Consider the following 26,230-nt stretch of genomic DNA (forward strand, 5'->3'; position numbering starts at 1 on the left):
CGCTTGGAAAAATATTTCGCAATACTGTACATGTTTCGTGATAATCGGAACGTCTCTTTTCAAACTTATATTATAAAGCCAGGTTTACGTGGCTTAAACGATTTTTCTTAGCTAACCATGTTTGACTTCATAGAAATCTCTGAATTTTTTGCGTTTACTGATAGCAAATATTACGGTACAAGAACCTATAGCAAAAAAATTGAGTTATCTGAAATAGATTAATAACTATGTAGTTTCAACATGCACTCCACCTGCAGTACATCGCATGGAGCTGAGCATTGGCCATTGCTACCTCGAATAGCAAACTTGAATAAAGGATCAAATACCTTAAAAACGAACTTTTCAAAAAAAAAAAGTTAAGCTGAAAAATGTTATTTCAACATACTTACTTCTAAACTTAGGTCTTCTACTTACTGTGGCCATATTCACAATTCTGTGCTTTCGATTTAACGTTGTATCTAGGTCATGTTAGCCTTTTCATCTACGGTACCGCATGTGTTTCGACATGAAAGAGGTTAGCGATGGTGGGTGGAAGACGTTAATGGCGTTTAATTGAGGCTGCAGGTTCACTTGAATTACACACTCACGCACATCGAATATCTGCAAAAAAACATCCAACGACTCAGCTAAACCAAGAAAAATAATTAAAAATGCGAGATATATTACAAATAAAATATACAATTTTGAAACGTTTCAGAGATCTGCTACCTAATCAGAGGCCCTTTGTCTTTCATTGTTCCAAGACCTCCGCCGCTGTACAAATTGGCAGCAAACGGATATTGAAGTCCTTCCAATAGCTATGCGTTATTAGCTGAATGAACCTGCTAGGCTTCAAAAAGGCTATAGCCTATAGACAAGAAAATTTTTTCGATACGTTGTACTACTTTTTATTGCTGTTTATTACGCACCTCGAGATCACCATATGCCATTTTGGGTTCGATGTTTTGTAAATAATCGATAAGGCAAATCACCGATCACGAAGGTGCGGAGTTAATGTTATTTATGGTATCTATATAACTGAAACGTTAAAACATATACAGAATCAATTTTAATGGTGGTTATTAAAGGATTTGGGTCGCTGTCTGAGATTTCTACAGTACAAGCTTCTTTTTTTATCGCTTTAATCGTCCTCTTTACACAGAAAAGTGGAAAATTCAGATATAGTACGCTGGTATTCTAAGGAAGTAGGTATGTGCATTATATTACTACGCGTTTGAATTCGACAAGTAATAACAGTGGCACTATTTACAAATTTCGAAAAAGTCGCATCAGTATAATAGTTCAAACGACTTGATTAGATAACTAAACAAGTGGGTCAAACGTATGACTGGCTCAATAAATCTCGGCTAACTACTCGGCATTATTACGTTGCCGTTGTGTAAAAATCCACCTTAACCATAGACATTGCAGAGATGTAAAGCTAGTTACCTGCTACGTCGTAAGGCAACTACATAGTCTTATCAAAACATTTTCTGAGAGTGAAGAAACGACTTAGCTAGTATATGTTTCAACTCGAGCGAGCTAATAAGATATTTTCAATATCCCGCAACTCAAACAGGCACATTTTTTAAGCCTTAAGCTATCAAATTTAAAGTTGCTTTAACGAACATCACTAGCGAAGTATCTTTAGCAAGTTTTATTGATGTTGACTACTAGAACTCCACTCTAATACTATGATCAATGTCTACACTTAGCTTTTTCTGACTTTCAACTTAGTTTAAGTCATGATTTTCTAAAGAGTGAACCTTATTGATTACCCACATTTCAACGCAAAGTCTACATACATAAACAGGCATAATACAAAACTGTTTATATAGTCCCAATAACCTTTGTAGTTTTTTCAAACTAAGTAACTCATTGTTAAGCACAACAGCGTTTTCTATATCTTTCATTTTTGCCACGGAACGACAGAATCCGCTTTCCCAAAGCTCTGATACGCACATTAGGCTAGGTGCGCTCTGACATCGACATATACACAACAGACAGACAGATTGGGTTTTCTAAAATTTAGTTGCCTTTCTGGATGTTGTTCTGTATCAGAAACCATGCACTACCCGTTAGAACCCTGTCGTTGCACTGAATATTAAACATTAGATAAGAACGGGCTTTTCAAGTGGTTTGACTGGTATGAAGAATAACGTAACAGCAAATAGGCTCGGAGCATTTTAAAACTGAGTAACTTTAGAACCAGCCGCCGCTAACAGACGAACACTGTTTAGTAAATATTGCATTCTTTTAGAACCTTGTAAGTGCCTATTAAGTGAAGTTATGTTTGCTCTGAAAAAAACGAATTTTGATGAAAAATAATCTTTCAGTATCGAAAATTAACGCTCAGTGATCAGTTTTTTATTTGTGGGACAAACCACTGCGGGAGTTCATCGAAATTTGGTGAAGACGTTAGCAGGATTTAGAGTCTAGAAGCTTTGTCAATTGAAACTGGCGTTTTGCATATAATGTGCTACAGAATTATAGCTAAATACTAAAAATACGTAAACTATGCAAAAGGTGGGTCCTCCGTGAATTGACTTTTATACAGTTAGAGAACTGCGTAGTACATTTCATGTGCAGTCGGCGGGTGCTTTATTCAAAAAAGCTCGCGTGAATCATACGTCGTCGAGAGTGACAAGGAAAAAGATTAGCGTCACCTGGAGAAATACTGAGTTCGGTGGTAATGTCGAATACATAACACATCAAGGGCATCTGCTACTATAAAACACTAGCCAAAAAGGAAACAATGAATGCGGCTCGCTATTTCAAACTCCTCCCGAGACTCACGGATTTTTGGCACGGCAGTCGAAAGCACGCAATCTGACTACTCTATGATAACGCCAGACCTCATCGCTCTGCTTTAATTATTTCCTAGATTGGTCGAAGGAATCATCAACTTTGGCTTCAACTAGCTTATTCTCCATATTTAAATTCGTATGATTACGGAACTTCTCGTGCCCTAAAAAGGGCAACTGGTAGACATGCAAATCACATTATTGATTTGCCTTGAGAATTCGTCATATGAGTACGCGAATGGTAGTTATAAAGCTGCCAAAGCGGTAGGACAAGTGTGTAAAAAATAAAAAACAATATCTCTAACACATATAAAAAACAACTATTTTACCTTAACTAGTCTAAAAGTCATTCAATTTCATGTCCGCCGGATTCGCTTGTAACAGCTTAATATATGGTCTCAAGTAGGATACAGCCCTCATTACCGGTGAAAACGGTCCTTTTTTCCTGGCTCACGGACTACCTAATCATTCGTCCTATTGAATCCACCTGATCGCTATTATTTCATAATACCGTGGCAGCAGTCGTGGTCTTGCTTATTTCCTTCAAGAAAAATAAATTTAAATTACTAGATTTAACTTTCTTTTTCTCACAAATAGATATGAAGTGTATTCAAGACTACTACATTCTCGTTCCCACACACTTTTGACCACGTTTACTTATTTTTCTTTTTCTGTTTTCTAATATGTAATACATTGGCATCAGTTGTGGAAGAAAAGGATATTTTATTCATTAATCATGTACTAAATAAATTCTCATATGTTTGTGTTCTTATTATATGATGCAGATTTTACTTTGTCACATAATATTAAATCGGAAGATCCTCGGCAACTATTTTGCAGCACGTTAATAGAAAATTTCATAACACCATGATGATACATTATTAACAAAATAGGTATTTTTTCCTCCAAACTTGACAATATGTGCTAACTGAATTCTTGAAATAATGACAGTTCAACAGTGGGGCACCCACACATCAATCTATCCCCTAAAGCACCCTAAAAAGTCACGCCTCATTTCGATCTTTTGAACTATAGCAAAAAATCCTTAAAAAAACACATAGAAATAAACCCGGCACGAAAACTTTATTCTTTCTTTGTTTGATTACATGTGCAGCGCTGTGTGTGTCGATATATAGCCTAAAACTAAAAAACTTAATTATATTATTTAGTTATTTAGAGGAGAAGCTGCCACATGAAACCGACACCTTTCAGCAAAAGGCCCTCCTAAATTACGGTATTTTTTTTTGGACCGCGATAGGCCGATTTCAGCAGTCAATTTCCTCCTATATATAACTAACACAGTCTATCTACGAGTTTATTGTCCTAATACATTTTTATACGTTTATAATACATAGTATCACGTCATTCCAAAAACACATAAATATTGCTAGCTTGAGGGTCAAGGTCAGTTATACTGTCCATATATTTTGTCTCTTTCATTCTAAGACTTTATTACCATAATTTTAGCGGGAGTCTGAATACTCTTTAGTTCGACCAACTTAAAAACCTTGTACCCTTACTGGATACCCGAATAATTCGGCTTATGAAGTAATCTTTAAAACGTATATGACTGTACGTCCTATGTAAGCACAAAATATAGTTATATTTATGTAAATGTCCAAGCATATAGAGGTAATGCAACCCTGTTCAAAGTAGAATTTGACAACTGAAGCAAGTAGCTTTACTTGAAAACCCGGACCTATTGTTATTATGAAAAAATCACACGGTAGACCTGTTTTATTCTTACATAATTTAATGTATGTTTTGAAAACAGAAAAAGATGAAAATTAGCCAAACTAAACAAGCTAAAAGACTAAAAGCACATTTCAAAGATGCATATACATACATGTCATTCACGACACATCAAGGTGATAGAATTACCAACCTAATTAAAAAACAGATCACAGTGCTTGTAGTAATTCATTATAGATTGTACTCACGATCCTCAAATGACGATTATTCAAATTTGCTCTATAAACCAAATTTATCATGAAACATCATAACATGTTTCTGATTACGCAGTTTAGCACATTATATGATCACGTATTCACCATACATAACAATCAGCACCGCCTGATTAAAGGTACTGCTGTCGTGTCAGGTGCTTCTGGCCTTGCGACTGCCGGTATCGCTTGACTTTCTAACCACCCTCTGTCTGACCATTCTGGCCACCAGCAGTAGGAAATCCTTGACTTCAACTAGAGATTCTATTCTCGAGACTCAATCGAGCTGCATGGATGCCCAGATAGAAGCGAACGATGCGCTTAACTCGTGCAGCAACAACAGCAACGGCAATAAAGAAGTAGCTTCAGTGGCAGTCACTATAAGGAGAATCCTTGGATACGAATGCCGCCCGACTGAGGCTAGCAGTAACATGCGTGAGTTATCCGCTAACAGCTCTCCAGTTAGAAAACCACAATACGAGCAAATGTTGTGGTACGTTTCTTGTTTTTAATGTAATCTACACATAAATATGGCCCTGCTTCTTATTAGACAAACACTACTACAAGAACATCTAGTCTTACTGAAAAGCATACACATGTACCGTCATCTTTATACGAGTCAAAAATGCCCAGGACAGAGCAGTCAGCGAACCAGCCTATATGGATACAGCTTTCTGATACGCGAAGACAACAAGAAGCAGAGAGCTCAACCAAATGGATTGCATTATTCTGCTCAACTGTTCTATTAACGGTTAATGTGAACGTGAAAATTAACTAAATCACGTCAGACTTCTTTTATTTCTGTATATCTATTTAAGTCAGTACTCTTAAAGCCCAACATGTACTCGTGCGCAGTATTCCACATTTATTTTGCAAGTGTTGTTTTTAATAGTACAATAGTGTAGCTCCATATTATTTTTACGACCTCCTATTGATGAAATCGATTTAGTTATCTTCTAGACAACGCAATTAGGAAATATTTTTTTTTGTGTTTTTGTCATGCACGTGTCCTTTGCCATGTCAAAACCCCGGAGTGGTAATACTCGCGTCTATAAAGAACGCCGTAAAGGTTTTCTTTCTAATTGGCTTGACCCATCCAGAGTACGCCGAATCGCTTGGCTTGCCTTAACAGACTTGTTTTAACTTGCTGCTGCATCTTTGCCTTGGGCTTACATTCGCCGAGTACTTTCGAGAAACTCTGTTATGGGAGTGAGCAAGTTTAGAATTGCTGTCGTGTTGTACGCCAAATTGAAAATTGTGTGTTCTAGCCTGATTGTGTGGTGACTTTACATGCGCATGTGAATAACATGCCTTATTTTTATCTCTGTGCATACACGCAACTCTAATAGCGTGCTAAATCTAAGTAAGTACACCTACATAATTATGAGTATACATTAAATATGAACCTTCATTAAAATTATGAAACCTGAAGCGCACTTTTACATTCATGTGAAAGCAAACCAAAGCCTGTGGGCATGATCATGAACCCTATAGAGTTGTATCTTATGTTTACGAAACTTTTTTTGACATCGGCCCCGCCATTTCGTAAAAAACGTAAGTCGAGAATATGCATCTACCTGTGATTCACCTAATTTCGAGATACGCTGATTATTATCGTATAAACTAAACAATTTGTGCAACAGATGCGAAGAGAAAAAGCTTTATTTATTCTTGTTCATAATACTTACTTTTCCTCTACGTAGACTTAAAAGTTTGAAGCAAAGCGCTCGAGGGCTTAAGATACTCTAGGCTACAAGTACATCTTTGTTAAAAAATACATAGTATAAACACAAAAAAGTATACTTGTTACGCTAAGCTATTATGTTCTAATCTGGTTGCGCTGAATAAATAGATTATTTAAATAAGCCGCATAAAAAACCGAGACTAATGGCGAAGGCCGTTCAGAACTCACAACATCGTAATGATTTTATACAGTACTTCGCGTTTCATTTTGTGGTTACCAATTAATGTAAGAAATTATAGCTGTCAGATATTGAGTACTGGTTAGTAATACTAATAGTTCCAACAAAAAACCACATTGCTTAAAAGCCCAACGTACGCTTATTTGAGGAAAGCCTGGATATTATAATAATAAGAGCACCATGCCTGATATATGTTTCGAACAATTCCATGTCATTTGATTTTTCATTTACGGGAATCTGCGGTATTTAGACTGTTTAAATTCATACAATTAATCACGAAAAATAAAGATTGGTAATTATATCAAACTTCCTTGCATTGGCAAGGGTATATTTCGCTATGGATTATGACATATTTTTGATAACGAGGACTTCAAATGAATATGTTCGGCTGACCAAGAAAATTTTTTACTGATTTTGTTAAATATACCGACAAGATCAGTCTAACTGAAGTTTTTTTGTTTGGTATTGGATTTATGTAGTGGTCTGTGTCCACAAAGCTAATCATCAACAAAGTTGATATTCCCATTCATATTTTATGGCGGCTTTTATGTACAGAATCACAATTCTTCCATATTAAAGTTCCTAGAAATCATAACTTTTATTATGTTTGATTAGCTAGCGATCAAGAAAATTTTATTAAATTCTACGAGTTGAAGATTCTAGTATAATGGCACGCACTATGGGCTGGACTTACGTTGTTTTCTTACTATCATAAATATTCTTATACATTTCCTGCTTAAAACTTACTATGTGTAAACAAATAATGGTTCCTAAAGAGGATGTATTGAACTGTAACATGCTATCAAGATAATATTCCGTTTTTAATCCTATCATAAGATACTGTCCAATTAAGAAGATCTTGAAGCTTACAGACCACAGATACGGAAAAACTCATTTTCTAAGTATTCTATAAACTTTAACATATAAAAGAAACGGCTAACTGTTGCCCAAAGTAATCAGGAGATTTATTTTTTTAACATAAAACACTTCATTTTATTGTTTATTATATAATGTATTTGCAGTGGATTTAATCGCAGAATAAAAATGATATTTTTTAAAGATCTATCGAGATGAACTTCCAGCTAATTAAACATGTTTCAAATCTTTACAGAAGCAAAGAACACAAAACCTTATAGTGAAGAAGATAGTCATCTAATTAGTGACATAAAAGGTGGTCGTATACGAACGTGTTCTTTTCGAGGGCGAACGCTACCTAAATATAAATAGGCTATGCATTCTTAGAGATTAGAAACAAAGTCAAATCGAAATTCACCAAAAATCGCTGAAATCAATTAAAACTGTTAAAACAAAACATCACTCTATCGAAAAACTACCTGTACCCATCGAGTATGATTGTGCCCGACCTTGGGATATAACCATGAGTAATAAAAAAGTGTATCTGAACATTGAAGTAGGTATACATTTTTCTGAGCCTAAAACCACAATCCTTCTTTGGCTTCTCAAAAACGTTAAACGAGGTATCCACTTTTAGGAGACAGCACTACGCATACTGACTGACGTTGACTACGAAGAACTTACAGTATGAAGCTTACTGAGGTAATTATGAGCATTCCGACAATGTTGCCTACAAACTCCGCACTTGCCTATTATTTTTAGAGCATCTTTTGAACTAGTAACATGTTTTACTTTTTACATTTCCATACCATTCCATATTGAACCATCCATAAGCTATTACTAAGAATATATAATATTCTTAACTAAATCAGTGCGTTGGGTTAATGTTGCTATGTAATTATGCTGAATCATCACGAAGTAAGTAAAGTAATACGACAAAATTCGTACATGTGTTTTTTAATCATTTCGAAATAGTTTGTTCAACCGCTTTAAAATTTCAAGATTTTACTACACAGCTTGAGCACAAGCGTTTTGTATGAATAAACTTGTATAAACCCAATAGTATTTTTCACCTTATACATAAATAAAATCTACTAGAACCATACTTTGCAGCATTTAAATTACTATGTAAGGAAGTGACCAAGATTTAAACAAAACATTACAGTATTGTTTCGGGAAATAGGCACTGATAAAGCAAGTTACGCTACTTGAAAACACCTTAGCTATCCAATCATTTTTACTGCTTAGGTCGTATATGTATTAATGCAGGCTTGTTTTTAAAGTTTTTTGTCAGTGCTCTCCTACACCAGACAAAACTGTCAACAGTTTGGCTGCCTACTGGAAAATGAGTCTAACTGGCGGACCTCGAATCGTGTAGTACCTTCATGCCTAAGGTAAGCGCGGTTGCGGCACTTTGTTAGTTGCGAGCCAATTATAACCGGATAACTGGGAACAGGCGTTTCCAGTCAGTGCGCCAAAGTTTCCCATAACCCATTTCTTTTGCGAGCTCCTTCATGGCGGTACACTTATTCGTAGATCATTTACCTAATATATGCAAAAACCGATCCCGCCAAGAATATATTTAGTTTCATTTTAACAACTAAACTACCTAACAAAAAAAGGTTTTGAATCGTCGTGTTAGACTAAACCTTGTTAAACTATAATTCGGATCTTTCAAGCGTGGCCCTGTACTATCAGAACAAACCAACGCAGGCATTCTCTATGAACTGAGAAGGTCGCCGTTGATTTTCAAACATTTTTTGTTTTCCAGAATCTGAGTATACCTCACTTTGCATTAATTAAAATATTCATATTTGAAGGCTGAGTTGAAATCCGGACTTACCACCAAAAAGCTTTCGGTGCTCTTCTTCGCTGATGCCCACTAATTTCTTTGTGTGTTAAGTTCTTAAAATGAGCTGATCGCCCAGTTATAGTTGATTCAGAGTAAATATCATAAACCACGTATTCGTGAGATACACAGGTCGGAGTATATACCAAAAAGATGACTCTGCACAAGAGTTGTGATACGGCTGGCCTTGAAAAATGTTTACGTATTTCTAATAATTAGATGCAATGTATAAGTACACGAGCCCAACTAAATGTATGTACACTACGTAGGTTGAAACCAGTATGCAGCAGTAAAAGGTACGCATTAGGTTCAAGCACACGCCTGTTTAATATATTATTACATTATGTTTTATTTTAGTGCCATTGAAAGTGCCTCCATTTTATAAATTTAACTTTTTTAATTATCTAGTCTCTATGTGTTCCAGGACGCTTCCACTACGAGTCGAAAGTAAATAACACACGGCTATAATAGTAAACGTTCGGAAAATTAAAATATATTTAGGAAATTCCATAGTATTTGGAAGGTTTTTGGTAGTCTTATAATGAAGTTTAATATATATGAATCTGATAATCTATAGAATTGCTATATGATTCTACGATATACGAGCAATAGTATGGTACGCACAAGATTTATTTCAAATTTAACATTCATTCTTATATCCTTAAGCTACCTGTATTTTTCTATTTAGTACTTACCATCACAACGACGCCCTCTCACTATATCAACCGCTACGAAGGGTTGTTGTGACCGCTGAATTTCGATTTCTTCACTGTCCACTTGATATAGCCTTTAATATGCATGAAATTCACATACACCAAATGTCAACACTATTTTTTGATTATTGTTCGTTCTTTTTGACAGCACGATTTAACAGTGCCTACTCCTTATAGCAAGATTCAAATATTCGAACCCGCATTTCTTCTCTTCAGCAGGTCCATATACTTTCATTCACTAGCTTAAACATCTAAATACTATTCAATTAGGCAAAGACTTCAAAGCTCAGCAGCTCAGCCATTAGTGCTCTCTCACTCTCTCTCGGCCCTGTACTCAAGCAACCAACTCATGAAACCGACTAACCAAAAGGCGGCCGTGTTCTGTTCGAGCCTATCGTTGCTCTATAAAGGCTAAATATAAACAAGACGATGATGACTGCTGCGACCGGAATGATTTTGCTTACTTTGCTAGACGTAAACGGGCAAGCAGCATTTGGCCAACTAGGCGGGGCACTCCTTTCTCCGTTGCATCGCTGTCGAAGCGGCCAAGCCTTTGAGGAATAAACGCTTGGTGACGTATCATATATAGCAATAATTACTTAGCTAACATTTAAATGTTTTAAGAAATAGTTAGCCATTGTGAACTGAAAATGAAACAAAAAAAAATCTCGACTCTATAAGCTAGCATAACCATTTTTTGGGTTACCTGAGTAAAGAACAAAAGTTCAGATTTTTGCGCTTCGTGTTCTCTTGAACTGTGAAGCTGGAGACTACCAGTCTAAGCCTGGCAATGCAAGGTGTGACCTAAAATGAACATGTGTTAAGAATTATAAAGTAAGTGATGTCAGACAAATGAAGTACTTCTACTACTAACAAAGCTAACATGGGCTATATATTTTTAATATTTATAGTATTATGTATATATTAATGACACATAATGCGCGACGGTGTGATTGGATAAAAAAGGAAACAATATTGTATACATCTGCCTTTACGGATCGCTATTTCATCTTTATGTTCACGAGATATACGATCCTCAAAATATGTAATCTCTACTGATTATTTGTCTTTGTATATTTATTTATTATTTATATTATGTACATTATTTAGCGTTTTCGTTCCATAGACAGGTTAAAAACGGTACTTAAGCCATTATAAGCTGCTTGGGTTAGCTACTATCGGATACACACTTCTGCATACCATACGATAATGTTGATTTTACAGGATAATCACTTTTTCTTCTAACACTGATAAGCCAATTGTGAATATAAAGGCTCCACGGTTAGACGGAGTGCCCAGTAAAAGTGGAAACAAGTTTGAATTGCTGTTTGTCCATTCTTGATTTTATCGACAAATAAAACAATAAGCTTTCACACAAAATGGCTTTACTAGCGTATCGTAATCTCTTCATTATTAACGACCGGTAGTGCAGTGATGCTGCCGTGGCCGATAAGAGAAAATGTGAGTGGTACGGTTCGTTCTACATGCGTACCACAGGTACTCAAAATGGCTTTTCGTATTTCTAAGTAAGGAAATATTTTTCTTTAGGTATAGGATTTCCAAAGCAAAGTTTTCTCATCAAGCCAAATCTACTTACACAAATAATTAAAATTTATTTTGCTGTTTCCGGAATCCACTAAACACGTGCCTATGTACATATATATATAAATTCGAGCCATCTCGAAAAGGATAGATTTTGATAATTTTGGTAAGTAGATATGGCTTCATGGGAGAACACCGATGATTTACACCGATGAAAGTTGATTTTCTTGTTAAAATGCAACCCGGAAAATTTATGATACGTGTATGACGTACTTGATAAATTTCTCGGAATGCTTAACGGCAATCATTTTGTGCCTGCGTCTTTAAATTTTGAGAACAGTACTTAAAACTTTACGATTTGTGTACGAGTTCTAAAAAGAACAGAACTTATCTGTTTAAATTAAGGTATGTTATTATCTTCCCGAAAGGTTAGATATAATATACAACTCAACATTTGAGAGCTTAGTCCTCTTTCGATAACACCAATCTGATATCCCGCAAGTCCCGTTATGAATTACATGTGTATGTTTTATTGTCAGCGTGTTTTTGAGGTCACTTGAATGTGAATCAAAATGCTTAGAAATGATGTTCGACTACCTTGTTATGGAATAATAAAATAGAAACGAGGGTTATAAGTTATTCGTTCCGCGTGTCAAAAAGATTTGGATTGTACTAGCTCAAAAGCTTTGATGTGGCGTCTTAAATGACATTACCATAATTGACAGCAGTATGCATATCTTAAAACTAAACTTCTCGAAAACAAGTGACATAAAATTCAAGGTTCATTTTTGATAATGAAATAATAGAAGATACAGCTACATACTAGTGTAGTAGAAGATCATCATCGTTGTAATGTGGGTAATCGTTTGCATAGTGTGGGTACTAAAATCGAGATGTCTTATAGATCTGACCGCGGGATTATCATCTCCATTTATAGTATCCCGATCCTCGTCCTTTGAGCAGAGGACAGCACATTTGAAAAGAGAAAGGATCGTGTTATTTTTCTCACACCAGCAAAAAACACTATCGTTATTCGTAGCGTGAATCGTTTGTCAGGTATATGAGAGTGACCGTATAATCCAAGATCATCGGCAGATATTTTTTATGTCTTATAGAAGAGAGGATTCAATACAAAACGAAAAAAATGCAAAATAAAAAGAATTATACTTTGAGTTTATATGTTCTTGCATGCCATAACCAAAATTGTTCCCGCAGTGCTTGTTATATGTCAAGCAGAGGTTATAGGGCCCACACTTCTGATGTTTAATGAACATGAGAACAAACTAGGGGCGCTAAAAGAACGCTAGGTGCAGACCCTTTCTTCTGCTGCTCGGACGAGCCGATCTGCGCTTAGCCACAGCTGCTGCGGCTAACCAAACTCCTGTCAGAAAAGAGGAGTGCCCGCAGACTCCGGAGACACGAACCTCAGTTATCCATTTAACCCACACACCAAAGTGTTGTCACCAAAGTGGAAAATATCATCATAGTGATTTTATTTTCATGATTTAATAATCGTATCTGAAATTCTTTATAACTAATCGATAGTGATTTGCCATGGACATGGAAGAAGTAACCTCTATTTCAAATGTGAATATTCCTGTTGCTCTGTTTACTGATATACCCGTCGAATTAATTCAGTTTTAGAACGTATATTGAAGTCCGTTATTTGGTATTTCATTTTTTCCTATAGAAATATGCAATATCATTAAATTAGATCAAGAATGGGCATCGAAAGTGGTGGAAGTGCTTAGGTAGCGCAGAAAATTGCACATATGTGCAAAACGAGTAATCGTGTTGAACGAAACTTTCAACGAACTCAGGAAATATGATTGGATAATATTTACTCGGTATTTAAAGTTGAACTTTAGCAGCAAACATAGAAAAATTTCCCCGCATCTCCGACAAAAATAAACTTTATTAGCAGTAGGATATTATTCTGAAATTTACTCCTGTTCTTCTGTGACCTAGGAGACAACAGTTTCATCATAGATCATCTCAAGAGACGGGTATGTTTCTTGCAAGCACTTAGCAATGTTATGGCTTTGGTTCATTTTTTGAACGAATAAAATACGAATTACCTTATCACTTCGCACTAAAATAATTTTTCGCATGCACGCTTTTTTGTGTCTTTTAGAGCTAAAACAAAAGGGTGATGTAAATTTCTTCATTCGTAATTTATTAGAGATCACTTTGAGGGTGAGCTCCGAAACTGACTGGTATTTACTGACTGGACAAAGTATTTGTAGTCAATACAAATAACGAGCATGTAGATCAGATTGACGATTCAATTGTCTACCGTAGGTGTAACACATGTTATGTTTTGCTTGCAATGCGATGTCTCACATTAGTACTGCATAATAATAATAATATCACCACATAATTACACTTCGCAATGACAAACTTGCGTACATGGATGGCGATCGTAGTAGACAGAATTTACCTATTATTCTTTCATCTATGTAAGCCATATATATACATATAGTTTTTGTACCAAGTTGAATGGACAGTGTACAGTTAGCCATATAGTACTAACATTATCACATTCCCACTTGTCTTTTATTGCTCACTAGGTAGTGTTATTACGATTTAAAAATAAATGAGCGCACTGAATTACTGTATATGGCAACGTGCGCCGTATAGAATTTCCTTTAGAATTCATGTACGATTAAAAACGGACATTAGTTTTATCAAAAGCTGAGTTCAACTATGAAATCGTCATTGAGTATTAAAAACTGTTTGGCTTTGGTGGAGTTTCATGAAAATATTTGATAGGGTAGTATTCAGTTACATTCCGAATGGATGTAAGTATCACTCGTTTACAATGAATAAGTGAGTATGGAATGAGTACTTAAACACAAATAGCTGACAAGGATAGGTTCACGTCTAGTTCAAGTGTTTAATCGTGCATCGTCGTTAAAGTGCATAAAAACGCTTGTTGTTAGGTGCTACTATCGCTGAATGCAATTACTGAAGGAAATAAAAAAGCTACATAAATAACGACGATAGATATTTTAAAGATTATGTTATGAGATGGTCAATTGCGATTTGATAGGTTATAAACTATTTGGGAGTTGCATACTTTGGCGCTTTGCCCGGACAAAACCTAGCTACGTAGACGTTTTAATATCCTGCATGAGTGAACTGTAATATTGCAGGACTTGACGTTAAATACTTGTTATGTCAATTTGAAACGGACACACTTTTCGGCAAGACTTCATCATCAAGTCAACGTATTGGTTATACGAAAAATTTGATGCAATAGTTAACTTAATGCAAATGAAGCTCAACCCGCAGTAGAACATCCTTTGTATATTCCACAAAGCGTAGAGGACCCTTTTTTCTGTAAATACCTCTTTTGTTCTTGATAAACTTGTGATGTTTTACATCTAAAATTAGAGTAGAGGATACGCGTCTCAACGGGGGTAACAATTTCACCCAATTTATCAAAGTGAGTGTGGTGCAATACCACGCTATTTATTTAGATCATGGGAAACCCGTTTTTCTACTTTCAGTATCATTCCCATGAAGTACAGACAATTCGAAGCTGCTTGTAGAGTTGAATTTGCATAACATTTTGCCCACATCGGTAGGCCTAACATATTTCGTCCTAAAAAGTCTGACACCATTCGAGCTGTATATCATGCAGAGAAAAATGTCGTTGACGAAACTTCGCAAATTCTTTGCTAGCAGTTTTAGCTCATAGTGAACTGTCATCCAGAATGGTGCAATTGAATTGATGCATTTTTTGGCAGGACAGTATTTATTTGAATTTAAAAAACGAATAATGCACAGGGTCTAAGTGAAACTTTTGGATGCTTATCAGAGTGCTTAGGCCATTAGATATTTTCTCGTCCAGGTATAAACTGGCAATTCATTTGTACACCTACTACACATGGAAAATGTGCGCCGTAAGAAAAATTGTTTTTACTCATTGCTCCTCCTAACGACCGTTTAAGATAAAGATAGATAAAAAAACAAATTTCATTTACTGTGCAAGGTTGGTGACTAGATTTATTTTTTGCTAACTCAACAATACTGTTTTCAAAACTGACACATGAGTTGCGTTTTTGTTACTCATTATTTCCAAATACGACTGGCTTAGATTACAGAAATCTTATATGCGCAGGTACTGAAACTGGCATTGTTTGGAAAATAGGGCAGCTCCACAAGGCAAAGAGCCTGAGGGCTCCAAAAAACTTCTGCCTCAGTCAGTATGTTCCGTACATCGACCCACGGCAAAGACAAGTCGCCGCTACTTCTCGATGACTCAGTTGTCGAATCTGTTGCAGAACAGCGATACGATAATACTTCAACCAATGACCTTCCCGCAGGTGCTGCACAAAGGTATGACGTGAGCGCTGATCTCACTATTGATTCATGTAATAACGCCAAGCCGATAGTTAAGGTGGCTGCTTGTCAAGTTTCTCAACTGAATAACATCTCTAGAAATTTAGAAAATCATGTTATTAAGGTAATAGCGTAGAATTATCAATCAAATCATAAAAAGGCTAAACGGCGCGAAGCTAGAGATGCACACTGGCAGCCCACTTCAAGTGCAAACCTATTAATGAAAGATCTTCGAATTTCTTTTCTACCAGAGAACGTCTTTTTCTCCATATAACTGTGATCATGACTCGAAAACCGTTGATAATCTATGAAAGATTTGTATTTGAAACCAATTTGGTTCTACAGCATCTGCACAACGTTGAATTCCAGAGAAAATTTCCCACTTTTATCTTTACGGCGAGGCAGGCACGGGGCGAAGCCCGTCAATCTGTCTAGTGTACTTGTGTACTAGAGTACGTAAATTTGAATCTAGATCCATCTAGAGTAACTTCAAAAAAGCACTAATGGTTTGAGCTTATAAGATTGGCTTGATTCAAAACTTTCGCATCGTAAAATTGACATATAAAAAATCTTTTTAATAGTTGAAAAACCATTCCGAAGATGCTGGACACACGTACGTTACCATTCGTTAATACAGAGTAACTCTTACGGACTATCAAGTTAACACTCTGGTATTTCCATTCATGCCGTTACGGGTACATACAGAAAAAAACCCGGATTTAAACGCCTGATTTTTATTTACTCGAACACGTTGTAAAAATTGTCCGATAAAGTCTAATGTCACTTATTTTCGTTATCATTGTCATATCGGTCAAGTCACTGCGAGTATTGGGTACCAGTATGACGTAGAAGTTTCGAGTTTTACGTGCGGCACTGCCCTTGTGCATTGCTTTAGTAAACATTGCGGTACTACTCACATTGAGAAGCAAAAAATACAGGGGTCGTTCAGCGACATACATTACATGAACACCGTGATTAAAAACAATTATCTGCCAAATCGTGATTTCAGTTCGCTGTGTGGATTTGATTCGCTGGATCCGACCATAATTTGTACTGCAGCCCAGCTAAGTCAGCTTTCTGGTGGAAAGGTATTATACTCTAATACAATCAAAACGTTTTTGTGCTGAAAAGATGGTTTCAAATACATCTATTTTTTTTTTTAATTGAGGATAAACTCTTCTTAAAGCGAACACATAACGCACAAACTTCTCCTATGTTGAGTTTATATTCATTCCTAAACGATTCCCACGGAGAAAAATTCTAACCTAATTTTATGCTAACAATTTGACTAATTTAATACAAGGCTTTTGCAACCGAACCGGAAGCAAGTGATGAGCTTCTAAGCGACGTCGTCGGAGTGTTCGTCGTTGCTTTTGATATACGTCATGGTACGTATGACGTCGTAATCGAAATCATTAGACAAATTAGGATAGATCTAAACCTCATTCCAACAAAACTCGGTACAAGGTATCACTACTGTGGATAAACTCTTACTAAATTATTAGCTATGGTCCACTACTGGGGTACTTTTAATAGTAAAAAATATAAATGTAAGCTTAGTTTACCATTTGTCTTAACTAGTAAACAAAGCTTAGTTTATATCTGCTATAATTATACAGCTTTTATTCGCTCAGGAATCGTTCAGTTTATCACGTCAGGGGCTGACGTTTCAACTACGAAGTAACCGCAGTTAATTTTGAAAAAATTACGAACTAGTAATACAGGTGAGAACTACCGTAAACTAGATGCAATTTTTATAGACTTTATTGTCAAAAAGCGTATGTTTTTACAATGCGCGGAGGCTCAAAGTTGTTTTCACCGAGTACAACACAATTGTTTTTTTTATCATACGCTCCGCCCAGTGGTTATGAAAATAAAATGACTAACAGTTGCGTAAGAAATTTTGTGAATTTTGCATTGTATTTTGTATCAATTGAATGAAGAACAGCCACTATGTATGTGACGGTTTGCGTCGGCTTTGAAACATCAAATACTTAGCAATTCGTAGGTTTCTATACATATCTATCAATTATTATCAATTTTTCTGTTCTAATTAAATATGTAATAAAAACATTTTACTATATAATTTATTAAGAAATGAAACGCCAAGTTAATAATTTCTTCAATGTAACTTGAATGCGATTATGCACATTGAGTATAATAACACAGTACTTTTGTTACTTGGCGTTCCCAATTGATTAAAGGCAACACTGTGGAGTGGTTTACACCTGAAGAACTAGATGTCAACGGGATCGAATTTAAGGCAATGGCCAGTGGTGCTCACCGAACTACAGACGATTTCATGTGAGTATTGTTGACGTTGGGCCAGGATTGTCCATATTACTTAAAGACGTAACTATACGTTACCTTGAATAGTAGATCCATAACGTTTAAGAAACGGAGCATGTGCAATTTTGAGTGTAGCATGTATGCAATAGTGTTTTGAATTGCCAAGAAATTATATGAACGTCGTGCAATGGATTCTTTACTCTCAAATAACTTTCTAGTTTTATCATAGAGCGGTGTTATGTGTTGGATTTCTCGATTTAACTATGTCAAAAGTAAATTGAAGCATTGAATAAGACTATTTTTTAGTCGGCGTTCCATAGCTTGCCGTATAATATTATATATCACAAGCAGAAAAACGAAGCTTCCAAAATCGTTTCAGCCAAAGCTGGAAAGAATAGCTTACTTTGTTGCTAACAATGTAGCAACAACGTAGTAGACTCCCAGGTAACTCGCATTAATATTCACAAATAATTTCGCACTGCTTATAAACGGCCGTTTACTTTCTTCAAAGTCCTTTCAGTCATTACCTATATATAAAAATTGATAAATGTGAAAGGCTTCGGTAGAAGAATTTTTTAAGACTACTTTTTAATCTTTAATCGAGCACCACATATCAAGTACACGGATAACCAATATGTTGAACTAGATGAAAGTCTAGGCAACTAGTGTTCATACTCCCTCGCTGTTGTTTTAAAAGCGAAAAGTAAGGCGCATCGTATAAACAAAACGCAACGAGGAGTTGCCTGCACGAATTATGCTCGCTTTCTTTTCTGCTTACACACCCAGCCGTGTAGCTTTTTGGCGAATCGGAACCTCCTTTAGGAATAACAAGATAGATCTCGGCAGGTCAAGTAAATTCTATTAAAACAAAAAAAGCTCTATTAAAGAGTTTTTTTTTGGAGGAAATTAGGAAAATAGCCTTGTGTCGTGGTGAGTCTTTTTTTCGTCAACTTCAAGGTGCTAACATTAATTCTTTCGCTATTTTAACGGAATATGGAGTCATAGAAAACCCTCAATTCTGTGTGATGACATGCAGTTACTGAAAGAGACGTCCTATTGTTCATAGTTATTCAAAACTCCAAAGTACGTGCTTGTTGGGGTTACGCAATATTCATGCGACTTTAAAAAATAGTCAACGTGTCGTCGTGATCCGCGGCAGACTTTGCTAATCACTACCACCAAGACCAAAGAAATGCAGTTTAGAACAAGCGATCGCGTAACAACCATATTTTAACTTAGAGTGCATAAGAAGCTGTTAAATTCAAAAAGTATTTTCCTTTGTTGTCTTGAGCTTATGCCAAAGGACATATGTCTGTAGAGACATATTTACAAATGGGTGAGGCAGAAACAAATTCCAATTCATATTATGCAAGGCTCAAAAGCTCGCATTTACATATCTTTTCGGCTTCTAAATTTAGACGTCGCACTTACAGCTACTAAAAGAACATTTTTCGACTCATTTCCGATACCCTAATCGTTATCTGGTGCTGTAGCATTCTATGCATGAAGGCAACCACGATACCAATTAAAGAAACGGTTTTTATTAAGTTTACGCAGCCTATGTTTGCCGGTCATACGGGAATCGGTACTCTACATGGGATCTGATAGGAGGAAAATAATCTGTCGCACGCAGACTGCTTTTCACTTGCGTGCGCAGTCTTGTATTTTATGTTCATAGGCCACCTGAACCGCATAATAAAGGCTCTCCTTATGAACCATATATCTGAAAGCGTATATTTGCTAGAATTAGTCTATGGATTGGCATCTTGAAAACATGGTTTCATATTAAGCTGAGCCCATCTTTTGCGCTAAAGTCATTCTTACTGAACCTAATTTCAGATATTTCAAACGCGGCTCATATTTCGGGCTGGCCTGTTTTGAGAAACTTGACATTGCTAGTACTGTTGAACGTGGAGCCAGGTAAGCTGCAATTTCCATTCAACTTAGTGGAATACGTATTCGCTAGAAGTTACAATTTAACCTTATTGACAGAGTAAAGCATGATCTCCATAAGTGATTCCAAGTATTATTCCGAAACAAACTTTTTTTTACTCAGGCGTGGTAGAAATTCTTATAAGATGCCCTCAGAGACAAAATCCTTTCTCTCGATGCTTACCAAATATTTAGTTCCTTTGTAACCATAGCATATTGATAACGTGTTTCTTCGTAGATGGAACATAATTCATCAGTACTTATACGAAAAACCTGTGGTTCCAGTAAGCTAACTTAATATATTAAGCTAGCTTTATTTACTGATATTTTTTAGGTCGTATCTTTATAACACCGTGTGCCTCATTTTTGACTTACAATGAAAAAGTACACAACAGCCTACGCCGATTCCAATGCAGTTATTACTACTACAAAAACTACAAAGAATTCCTTGAATTCAATATAAAAATGCAGTTCGGATTAACGAGTTGCTCTAGCGCAAATAAAACTGGCTGTGTTATCTAGCCTCTATATAAAGAGTATTATTCTCTCGATTTTATTCAAAGCGAACTAAAGCCCTTTTGCGTGATATACAGGATAGTGCTTTCAAATTGCGGAAATGTTCAGCGGGTTGTTCCTCGTAATGAAACACGTTTATCCACGACTCCTGATACGAGGCGAAAGCCTATTCGTTCTAGAATAAAACAGCAAATTCGTGATGGCAAAGAACAGCGCATCGTTTAGGTGAAGGCAAGCTATTATACAATCTTTTCGCGTTGGACCAGCTCCCATAAAGATTAGAAATTTATAATAATATAATAATGAAAAATAGTTTTACTCGAAATCAGCGGTCAGCATTAGTGTTAGTTTATATGCAATTTTTGAAAAAGCGACACTCTAATGAGGTTTAGATTTAAAGAGCTCGAAAATTTAGCGAAGTAACTCGACACGCCGTTTTTAATATACTTGGGTTTTTGTACAAAAGCTATTCGCCGTTCTGGAGACAAGATTGTCAATTTCCAATTAGGTCATCTAGGTTATTTCCAACGGTCTTAGTGTATTTAGGACTTTTTGTACCACTCCCGAACTTTAAAACCTTTTGCCGTTTTAAGCTCTTATATTTTTGAGATTTTTGGCGAATTATTAGTACGATGTATATATATATATATATAGGGACTCAAAAATGTAGATTGTTATTACAAATGCATTTCCGGTTCTAATCTGTTGTGGTTATATAATACCCTCCAGCCGTTAGTGGTCAGCGGTCCGGACCTCGACTGTGCTACAGATTTAATTAACTCCGGATATGCATAACGCCTTCTAAACCAGAAGCTTCCGGTGTACCCACCCGACCACGGGTGTATCACCGGAACTCCGTGTCGGAGAAAAGTTGCGCAAGCCTAACGTTTGATGGAGTTGTTGTGCGACGAATTCGGTCGTTTCTTCAGAAAGCTGAAAAAGCTTCTTAATACAAATCTCGTTAGCAACACGATACCAATGGGCGACCAGCCTTCATTACATACACACCCTAGTCGGGTCGCCTTTCACACACATCACGCGTGAGTCCACATCACGCAGGAGGTACAGCAAATGCTGGAACTTACTGCGAGCCTATGGGTTTCCGTCTATCGTTTCTGTAGAAAAAAAGGATACTCGATTCGGTTTTTTGTAGACTATCAGAAATCAAACGCGGTGATGAAGATGTTCGGGTTTCTGCCGCAAATTGACGACGCCCTTGGCGCGTTAAGGAGGCCAGAACAGTCAAATGCCACATTAAACCTGGCAAACGATTACCGGCAGATCTTCATGGCGCCCGAAAATGGGTAGAACATAGCATTTTAAACCCGATGTGGCTTGTATTTGTTGAAGCGGTTGTTCTTTGGATTATCTAACGCTCCGGAGACATTCTAGTAGTTAATAAACCGGGTTCTGGGTAGGTTGCGATACTAAATGGCATTAGTGTACGTAGATAATATTATATTCCAGAGAAATTAAGGACTTTTTGCATTTGGCAGCTGGTTTCTATTCTCAGCCCTGCCGATCTACACCTCAGGACGTCGACATGCACATTCACTATTGTTATATATTTTGGCCATGGATTTTTGAGCAAGACCTTTAACTCCTACGATGTGAGTTTTATATTCGGTGTAGCCGTTAGACATTTCACTAGAAATATGTGGCCCTAAGATTAACAGGGAAATAGGTTAACCACTAAACTATCACTAAGACAAGGCCTTTAATGTTATCCAAAGAAACGAACATCCTATACGAGCCACTACGACCGTCCGTAAACCGAGAAACCTTTTGGGGATAGCACCATACTACGGTGTGTGTCGAGCGCCGAAATCGCCAAGCCGCTGTGCGGTTTTCTAAAAGTGGGCCGTCCGTTTTTCTAGGCCGCTTATATGATGATTCGTTTTTGGCTCTGAAGATTATAAGCCGTGGTGCTGACTCGAAGACAATTACAACGCACCAACTAGCAAGTCTGCGCTAGGCTCCACACTTCAAAGTAGGACCAAGGTGGATCTAGTATATAAAAACAGGAATGTAGGCAAATTGTAACTGCATGAAACCACACTTTACCATTTCATGTTTTGAGGTGTCCAACGATCGGCTGAACCAGCGGTATGCGTTCTTTGCCGTTAGTGTCATCTGAGCAATGCACAGACCGTCCACTACCTCGTGTGTCGCTATTTTCCAGAGCACAGAGTTATACTCTGTGCGAAACTTCGAAAATGTTCGCTGTCGCGAATTCTACCAAAGAATAAAGCCGAACAATAAGCGTTGACTGCTCTTGACGCCCGTGAGTACGCTGACACGGCTAGTCGCTAAGATGAGTTTGGACCTTAGGGCCGTTTCGCGTCCCGAAACGTAGACGCCGTTGTTACGGACAACGCAAGCTACTTACGGGATTGGCACTTCGAGCAATGGTTAGCGCGCCCCAACGTTTGCCACGTAAATTGCTATAATGCACCCGCAGGCGAGCGGGTTGAGGGAGCAGACAGTCCGCACAATTATATAGCACCTGTCTGCGCGGTTGCTGAAGACGCCCGGTTCCTCCATCTCGCAATGAACCTTATGGTATGCAAGGCTTTAGGTGAAACTTTGTTCGAGTTGCTCTATGGATTGAAGCGGTGTTGCCTAATGAGCCCCCACGCCACGGTTAGTCCAACCGCCCGATTTCTTCGTATATGAGAGGTGACCCACACCCAGATTTTCCGGCGGATTCGAGGTCTTAAAACAACGCCCACTTCACACAGGTAGCTTTGGCTTCGGAAGCCCGTTCTTCCACACTGCTCTCGCCAACAGATTGACATATCCTTAAAACTGCTCAAATTATAGCTTGGGCGGAGCTTCGAGAAGCGAGTCGCGCGGTACGCCTATCAATAAGGCGCGACACAATACGGACGTGCGTGCCTCGCCTAACATAAGAGGACTGGACGCTAGACAAAGCTGTCCCGCTTGGTAGCATAGATGAGTGAAACAGGTTATTGTTACAATAAGTGTATTTCCTGCTAACGCTGGTTGTGGATATGTAATAGCCTCCAGCCGGCTGATTAACCGATTGTCGCCAGTAGTTGGACCTCATCATTGCTACAGTGTATATAAGTTCGTGCGACGCAATGCTTAACGGCACTACTATATGTCGGAGACGAAATTTATCTCTCTTTAGGAACGGATAGAAGAATGTCCGTTATGCTATTATGAGAACGCATTTTTTCTTCAGTGTACTTTGCCTGTATGAAGGACTGGGACCGCTAGGTCCATTGTTGTAAGCAACACACAATTATACAACAATGTATATGAAAGCAGATATATTGGAAACTCCGGCATTTCTATAAAACTCCAAAAAAAACATGCACATAATATACATACATAACTTAGCTTCAAAGGTAGTTCTGCTTTTTACACGAAATTAATCTCACTTATGCTTCTTTTTACTTCATGCGGATAGTTTTCGCATAGTGCGAACATATTAAATATTTAAATAAGAACCGTAACTATAAAATATCTTTAATGATACCCGTTTACTTCTTATATTTTTAGGATGAAATCAGTAGGTGTACTTACAAGAAGCTACTCGTTGTTACATGTCTACAGAAGTTTCCTTCAAACTCAAGTACGGTAAGTTTCTGCATTGAATTTAATTGTAATATATTGACGTTTCTGCGCTTGCAAATATAACTTGCAACGTAATGTAAAGAAGTGAATGGGTATGTTGGCTTTCAGTTAATTTATTCGTATAACTTTCATTTGCCTATTGATTTTCTTTATGTGGATAAAAAGCCACTCTCAGATCAACATCTTGCCGGTCATGCGGTCAGACAATAAATCAATTAGTTTTTGATGGTAGGACTAAATGTGTTTTTTTTTTGGGGGTGATCCCGTTCGAAGTGGTCACGATTGAACTAGATCTATGAGACACACAAGTCACTAAATTTGTTAACTCAAACCAGATAATCTGGTTCACTTATGTTTTTAATTGATTCTTAGTTTTTGACAAAGAGTGGAGATCATTTCACGTGAAGATTGAAGATAAAAAAAATTAAATAAGAGCGATAAATTAAGGTAGGATATTTAGCATGAACAACTCGTTATGGTAATGTCGTAACATTTTTTTTTAAAAACTATTGTAGGAGTGTGACACAACATGCTTGGAAATGTAATGCTTTAGCTTAGTGCTCTAAGTCAATGCGACTTTGGGGTCTCATATAACTCTATAGTAACTTTTATTAAATGCAATTATTAGCCTTCTTTGGAGGGTGTAGCTTCCCGACACGTTAGATTGTTCTGGGAAAAGGATCGCCTATGTTGCTTGAATACAGTCCATGCGAAATTCGATTGTATAGTAAATAACCGGTAGTTGGTACTTGGTCGGTAAAAAAATACAGCAATCGGATATGCACTTAATGGCAAGCCCGTATATTTTTTTTTTTGATTGAATATGAGATTTTCAGAGAAGTATTCATTTAGAAAGCTAACTTCTGTAGCAAGTAACTACGCCGTATTTATCACCGCGACACAAAGGCACATGGGGCTAGGGAATCGATTTGGCAAAAATTTAAAAACGGTGTCAGGAATGTGGGGCCTATATCGTTTGTTACATGATACTTAAGGTGACCTATGAGATTGTGGAATTCTTGTATTGTTCAGCGCCCGGTATGAGCTACAACCCTATAATCTAAAAAGGAAATGCTGCCAGTTACACAACTTCCAGCTACGATGACCATTGTATAGAAGTTCTATTGTATGTAAACCATGTTTGAACATTGTCACAGCCATCTTCTCGAGGAACCTGGTAGCTACAGTGACCTCCTTCACTTCTTTCAACACAAAAGGAATGTCATTGGTCAGCGTAAAACGGATCACAACTCTGCTACAATGTACAGTAATAAAGGTGACTATACATTATTTGGAATGGTACTGAACTTTATGATAAAATTAAATGTAATAAAAATAACAAATTAAATAGTTTCCTTTATGAAAAAAATATAGCCTTTAACTTCTACTCGACGATGCTCTTTTTTCAAGATGGCTAGGTAACTGGTATCCCTTAAATATTTTACTTTTAAATCTAAAAACAAATTAATGCTGTTTGTGTGACTTGTTTTTGGTTTTGTAGGAGGCTATCTAATGGCTGAGGTAGATCTCGCCACTTTTGATGACGGCAGTGAAAAGGTATTTTCGAACACTATGAAAACGAGCGTATAGGAAAAGATGACCTGGTAATTAATTATTCGAAATAGACTAACCCATTAGAATTGTTGCGACTCAATGGTAAAGCGTTACTGTTATTCTTATTTCTATTATTCGAATAGAAAAACTACATACGAAAAACCGATGATTTTCTCCTAATTCTGCTATGTCACGATTGGTAATCACTGGCAGCACCTCAACCTAAACCAATCAGTTTTTAATCATGACTTCTTTAATGAAGAATATTATGTGGTGAGAATTTTTTGTCTGCCTTTATAACATCTGCCAAAAAGAGCTTGAAATATTCTAATTATAATATTCTATATATATTATATAGAATATTATAATTAGAATATTTCAA

At 36.9% G+C, this 26,230-nt stretch overlaps 2 protein-coding genes across 8 annotated transcripts in view; one reads left to right on the plus strand and one right to left on the minus strand.

Annotated features, from left to right (window-relative positions):
* Mbs (Myosin binding subunit) overlaps nt 1–11,440 on the minus strand; it is a 29,689-nt gene extending 18,249 nt beyond the window's left edge. Inside the window, exons 1-2 of one of the 2 annotated variants that reach the window (XM_022834495.2) lie at nt 10,048–11,440; nt 415–600 (exon numbers count right to left, since the gene is read on the minus strand). The gene's annotated coding sequence lies outside the window, so the exon portion shown is untranslated. Of the gene's footprint in view, nt 1–414; nt 601–4,723; nt 4,812–10,047 lie in introns of those variants that run through there. The other variant, XM_022834496.2, reaches the window with a different exon arrangement.
* Nucleotides 5,099–26,230, plus strand: part of LOC111261195 (DENN domain-containing protein 11) — a 38,778-nt gene continuing 17,646 nt past the window's right edge. The window contains exons 1-11 of one of the 6 annotated variants that reach the window (XM_022834499.2): nt 5,099–6,089; nt 8,141–8,205; nt 8,787–8,897; nt 15,734–15,951; nt 16,964–17,042; nt 17,258–17,342; nt 18,159–18,258; nt 20,083–20,163; nt 24,220–24,297; nt 25,452–25,570; nt 25,796–25,851. In XM_022834499.2, coding sequence (XP_022690234.1) covers nt 15,821–15,951; nt 16,964–17,042; nt 17,258–17,342; nt 18,159–18,258; nt 20,083–20,163; nt 24,220–24,297; nt 25,452–25,570; nt 25,796–25,851 — 729 coding nt within the window. In that variant the 5' untranslated portion in view covers nt 5,099–6,089; nt 8,141–8,205; nt 8,787–8,897; nt 15,734–15,820. Of the gene's footprint in view, nt 6,090–8,140; nt 8,206–8,786; nt 8,898–12,974; nt 13,614–15,733; nt 15,952–16,963; nt 17,043–17,257; nt 17,343–18,158; nt 18,259–20,082; nt 20,164–24,219; nt 24,298–25,451; nt 25,571–25,795; nt 25,852–26,230 lie in introns of those variants that run through there. The other 5 variants (XM_086968603.1, XM_022834503.2, XM_022834498.2 and 2 more) reach the window with 5 other exon arrangements.

The sequence above is a fragment of the Varroa jacobsoni genome, unplaced genomic scaffold, assembly GCF_002532875.2.
Source record: "Varroa jacobsoni isolate VJ856 unplaced genomic scaffold, vjacob_1.0 scaffold_532, whole genome shotgun sequence".
Lineage (NCBI taxonomy): Eukaryota > Metazoa > Arthropoda > Arachnida > Mesostigmata > Varroidae > Varroa > Varroa jacobsoni.